The following is a 5,691-nucleotide window of genomic DNA, read 5'->3' on the forward strand; positions in this document are numbered from 1 at the left end:
TTTTAAGTTAGATGACAAAATATATAACCACGTACAAGGGAAAAAAAATATACAGATGTTTTGACAAAGTTACTACCAAAAGAACTAACCAATCAACAAAAGAAGATTGCAGGAAGTTACATATCACAAAAATTCTTTCCAATATCATCTATAGAACGTTCATATATTTTTTGTAAAAAATTTAATTCGTATCTTTTAACAACGGGAATGTATTTCACTCCATAAAAGAATACATGTGATCAGATGTTGACCCGGTCTAGAGATATTTAATACGACAATAAACTGGTAGATATGGAGACTCGAGAACTTCGTGAATGATCCAATATAGGAAAGCGACCAGAGCAAAATAACATACAAATTAAAATCCTCAGCAATTTACAATATAAATTTATAATACAGGGCTCTAAATTATCAGTTCCAGCCTAACAGACTAATAAAGAGGATGTATCTCCATGCTCGTAATAATCAATGCACGAAACAATGTCGATAACCTAATAAAGGTGATCGATAAATCACTTCATTCTATCTTGTTTGTTACCCACACTACTAAGATCTCACAAGGCCGTCAAAAGTTTATTTCAGCTTCTCTTTTTGCCCGTCATATATTCATAACACTCACTATACACGACACTATACTTAACATTATACGTACTCTCACCGGCACAACCAGCAAGCAAAGCTATTCCAATGACGTTTTTCTCAAAAAACACTATCACCACTCTCCCGCGCGTTTTGATAGCAGAGCTGCCTTAACAATATTTCCTCTTGTAATAAGTCCAACCTAGAAAGAACGCAGAAAAATCAAATTAGCAGGAGTCACCTGTGGAAGAAGCACAAAAATTAATCTTGCAAGAGAGAATATATATTCTACCAGCTTTCCATCATCGTCGACCACAGGTAGTCTGCGATATTTTGTTTCAAGCAACAGCCTATACAAGTAATGGTGTCGAGTATCAGTTGATCAATCAGAATTTAATAATTTAACTATCATAAAAATATTTAACATAAATGGTGGCACTAATAGCAATAAATCATCAGTGATTTTATTGTCCTCGTACATTGTTCCAAATTACGGTGTTACATGCAAAAGAATCAGAAAATTCAACATTATTGGATATGTATGAAAAGTCAGTACCTCGCAGCTTCCTCCAGACTTGTCGATTCATGGACAACAAGTGGAGTTGGAGTCATCAAGTCACCAACAACTTGGCCATTAGTCTTACTAAGCAGCTTTTGTAACTCATTGAAAGTCTACCATGCAAAACAATAATTAGAGTTACAGAAGGGTTGTCATTCAATAGAATAAGAGCTCTTGCTAAACAATTACAATTCCCCTTTCTCTTTGAGGGCAAGTGAAGAAAAGAAAGCAAAAGTCCAATTAAGAATCATGGCTCAACCTGAACATAATCCTTTATCGTATGGAAGAATATTATTACAGTGACACCCAACATCGTGAATGGTTTGAGTTTCATGTGCACGGATTCACTAAAAAATTTATACGACCATCTTGCAAACCAATTAAACAATAAACTATAAAGGGAACTTTCCTTTTCAAGTGGAACAAAAGACGAGTGCTAATAAAACAGAAACCGAGGGTATCAGCATAGGGATGAAGAAGATAAACTATATTTTAGTTTACTATAAAATGCAAGAAAAGTCAGTACAGACTGACGTAAACATGAATTCCTAATATGAAGAAGCAAACCTACACCAAGGAAAAAGCCAGTCAACCACTACCTGACCTCCTCCCCTACCTCTCCACTACAAGGAAAGGACCCCTTTCTCTCCCTATTCTCCCAATTTCCAGATATCACTTGTTATGCAATCATTTAACTGCTTAGCTCTCATTTTTCAGTTGTTGTTCTTACAAGTAATTGTGCGCTAACTCTTTCTGGTCTATTATTTTCTTCAGATTGGACTGATACAGAAAATCAATCCCTTTGCTTATTTTCTCTCCTCATGTTCCCCTTCTAGGCTTCCATGAACTTTGTTATAATCGCTCAATCAGACAGTTATTTCTCAACTACCTCAATCCTCCTCCTCTGTTATCCCCAGGGAAAAAAAAAGAACCCTTTGAAGAAAAATAGGCAACCCTAATATATAGAAAGGCATTAATGCATAAGTGGATCATAGCTGCTTCAAGGTTGACTCTGGCATAAGAAATGTGGACACACAGGTATGTAAAAACACATTATACCCAAGGTTGTCAAACTCAACACTTCACGTAAACTCGTGGGAGCTTCCTAAACTCGAATTGTAAACTCTTATAGAGTTTACTTCATATAAAACATTTTAAAATATTTATAAATAACATAATAATTTAATATTTATAATGTTATAAATAATTTTTTTTATTCTTTACAGTATTATAATTATTAGTTTATCATATTATATATTTTTAAATATTTTTCTCTAATATTATTATTCTTTTATCATAATTTTAATTGATTATAGTTTATACTTCTCATAAAAAAAAGTTGTTGAACTTAAATGTTGGCCCAAAAGTTCAGCATGGTAAAAGGGAGGCCCAATGGTCCAAAATAATAAGAGGTGATTAAAACAGAAAGTTAAAACCCTAACATGTTGTGCCGTCCCCTAAAACTGAGGTGGAGAGAAAACTGAAAATAGTGAGATATGGCAAAGCGTGGAGGAGAATCAAAAACAAAAACACAAAGATGGAGTAGTGCGGAGAAGACATAAGGAGATATTAGTTGGTGCAATAGGCGAACTATCATCAACACCCAATGCAGATTGTTGTAAGAGAGAGCCAATGAACCATGAAATCATTCCCTAGATGCACTTTGCATATATATTGACCTAGAAACAAACCATTTCTAGCTAATTTCTAATGTTCAATTGAGCTCGCTGAATCGCCTCTAAACTCTGATTTCAAGTGAGTTTAACCAATTTTGCTCTAGTTAAATCGGTTTATGGGTGTTTATAGGGGTGTGAGAACATAAACACGGACAAATTTACGAGTTGACATGCGATTTTGATAACCATGATTATACCTCACAAATTTTTTCTTCTATTCTATAAACTGAGGCACAAGGAAGTGCGTTGGTTAAAAGTAGTAACCATGGAACATCAATATTATTTGTTTCCCCTTAAAATCTTACACGTTTTCAGAAATATGATCCAGTTGTACATCAAGAAACAGGCAATACAATTTTGACAAGGTAAAAGGATATGAGCACTCATTCTACCCATGAATATTGATGGGACATGAAAATTCAAACTTGCAAAACACACCCAGTCTATGAACAAAATATATGAATCAGATATAAGCTGCTCTATAAAAAAGGAATAGTAAACAGAGGTTTGTTATCAAGTATTCAATGATCCAAATGTCTTTTTATATTTATCCAACCAAAATGTTGTCAAATGAAAAGTGGGCTCAGCATTTGTAACTGATTGTGCGCTGGGCTGGTGAATTATTGATTATTGCCTTAAAAACTATATTATTGCATTAAAAACTATGTCCAAACATTAGTTTTTGAATATCATCACTCATCATTACCACATTAGCATCTAATAGCATCATTTGGCATGAGTTTCAGAGGAGTTATATGCAATCATCTATAAATGATAAATCTATTCCATATAATCAGAATTCATAACGTAGCATGGTAGATGCTAACAGAAAATCACGCTTAAGAAGTAGAACAGAAAAAGGTTACACTTACTTTCCAAGAACTATCGACGTTGGGGAACAGGTTTGCATCACTCTGAGGACCTCCTAAAAGCCAGGCATAATGATTAGCAAAATCTTGGCAGCAGCATGCAGAGAACTTATTCACAAAAGTAAGCACAACAATGGGATTCCAGTATTGCTGTGTTTCAGACTTGGAAAAAAAATTAAATACTCTCTTCATTTCAAAATATTTGTCATTTATGCTATTGCACACATCATAAGAGTTGTTCATCACTGCACCAATTACCATGATAAAAAGTCTTCTTTGACTAAAATACCCTTCCAAAAATGTCAGAGCATAGTTGTGAACTAATTAAAGAGAAATGCTAGCAACAGAATTTACTATCTGCTGAAATTCTATGGCAATTACAAATTTTTGTAACCCCACTTCTTATTTTGTAGTATAAATCTTAACCAACACTAGGTAATATGTTAGAAGTGTATTAGAAAGTGAGTTACTAACTTACTACTAATAACACTCTTAGTTAAATACATTGAATAGTTAGATAGGTTACCAACAAGTGAGGGAGGAGTTTGAGAAAAAATTAATACTCTCTTGATTTTATGAAGTTAGACAATTTAGAAATACAAACTCCCAAATCTACAGATAATTTGAAATAGAGGGAGTCCCATTAGCCTCGTTAGTCACCAACCAAAACAGAAATGACCAACTCTTTGACTATAGCATATACAAGCATACAAGATCTTCAATTTCACACCCATAGGTCAGTTACAACGCACAAACTTTGAAAAAAATATGAAGTATAATCACTCCCATCAGCCATTCAACTTATACGAACATTGATTTGGCTTTGTAGTAAACAGAAATTTCGCCACTCTAAATGTAAATCAAAGGTAGTACAACATAACATTTTCCAATTCTGGATCTTTGATATCCATAGTACCTGATATCGAATCAATAGCTAATAAATCATAATCTGAAACAACTCCGACCTGCAGCGTCAAAAGAGGTAGAAAAAGTTCAAGGAGGAATTGAATCCAGTCCAAAATAGAAACCCAAGTGTGTTTAAGTTTTAAAGCATTAATTTACTCAACAGAGCAAAAAAAAAAGTGAAGGGGACAAGAAAATTACCAAATTCCAGTTATCATCAATTACCGGAAGACCGCTTATTCTGTTGTTTACCAGAGCCTCCAGAGCTATAATCCAAGGAAAAATAACGATATATAAATAAATACAGTAAATCACATAATAAAACTTCACACAACATTGAGTTACCTTCATCAACAGTGGTGGTGGTTTTCACAACATGCAAATCTTGCTTCTTTGTCATGAAATCAGCAACGGTATAGGTTCCATTCTCACGCTGAGAAGGTAAAAAACGCAACCCGCAAAAGAAAAAAAGTTAAGGAACACGGTAGCGTAAAAATGACGCTTGATCCGAAGAGAAGAAGACTTACGGGAACCGAATTCACGGTTGGACTTGAGGCAAGGCGAAACCCAGACGAGTGAGACGAACGACGCCGTTTCGGTACAGCAGAGGAACGGATAGGATAATGGCATTGCGGAAAAAGGGAGGGAGGAGAAAAAGAACGAAGCGGAGCTGCAAGAGTGTTTATCAAATGAATCGAACTCATTTTTTTTTCTTTTTTCTTTTTCTTTTAATATACTATCTAATGAAAACAATCTCACTTTTTTTATTTGGGATTTTAGATGACTTTCGTCTGCTGAGGTTGAAGCTTGAAGACGAAGAATCAAAGCAGATCAATCATGAAATGGTAAAGTAAAGGCGACGATGGCGGTGTGAGTAGCTGTATGATAAATAATTGAAAAAGATTAATAGAAAGTAAACTAGTATTATAATGATATAATTAATAAGATAATAAATAAATAAATAGGAAATTAGTTGATGGAAAAAGAGACGTGAGCGTCCTTTACTTTTCCGTTGAAAGCAGTAGACTGCAAACAACGTTGACAATCGCGAATAACAATCAGCGTCGGACTTTTCACAACGGCGCCGTTTGATGTGGAAACACTG

The 5,691-nt window shown here is 34.5% G+C and overlaps 1 protein-coding gene across 1 annotated transcript; it reads right to left on the reverse strand.

The window, feature by feature from the left end:
• Window positions 1–325: 325 nt before the first annotated feature.
• Window positions 326–5,464, reverse strand: LOC108343431 (CBS domain-containing protein CBSX2, chloroplastic). The gene is made up of 8 exons (XM_017581707.1): window positions 5,114–5,464; window positions 4,932–5,019; window positions 4,788–4,852; window positions 4,600–4,648; window positions 3,687–3,739; window positions 1,136–1,251; window positions 872–929; window positions 326–781 (listed from the first exon to the last, which is right to left on the reverse strand). Exons 1-8 carry the CDS (start codon window positions 5,288–5,290, stop codon window positions 713–715), a joined length of 675 nt encoding a protein of 224 aa, XP_017437196.1. The 5' UTR covers window positions 5,291–5,464; the 3' UTR covers window positions 326–712.
• Between the last annotated feature and the right edge of the window lie 227 nt (window positions 5,465–5,691).

Source organism: Vigna angularis, chromosome 1 (assembly GCF_016808095.1).
Source record: "Vigna angularis cultivar LongXiaoDou No.4 chromosome 1, ASM1680809v1, whole genome shotgun sequence".
NCBI lineage: Eukaryota > Viridiplantae > Streptophyta > Magnoliopsida > Fabales > Fabaceae > Vigna > Vigna angularis.

Coding starts and splice junctions, on each gene's coding strand:
- LOC108343431 (XM_017581707.1), bottom strand. CDS start 5,290: ATGAGTTCGATTCATTTGATAAACACTCTTGCAGCTCCGCTTCGTTCT. Junction 5,020..5,113: donor CAACCGTGAATTCGGTTCCC/GTAAGTCTTCTT, acceptor TTACCTTCTCAG/CGTGAGAATGGAACCTATAC. Junction 782..871: donor TCGACGATGATGGAAAGCTG/GTAGAATATATA, acceptor CGTTCTTTCTAG/GTTGGACTTATTACAAGAGG.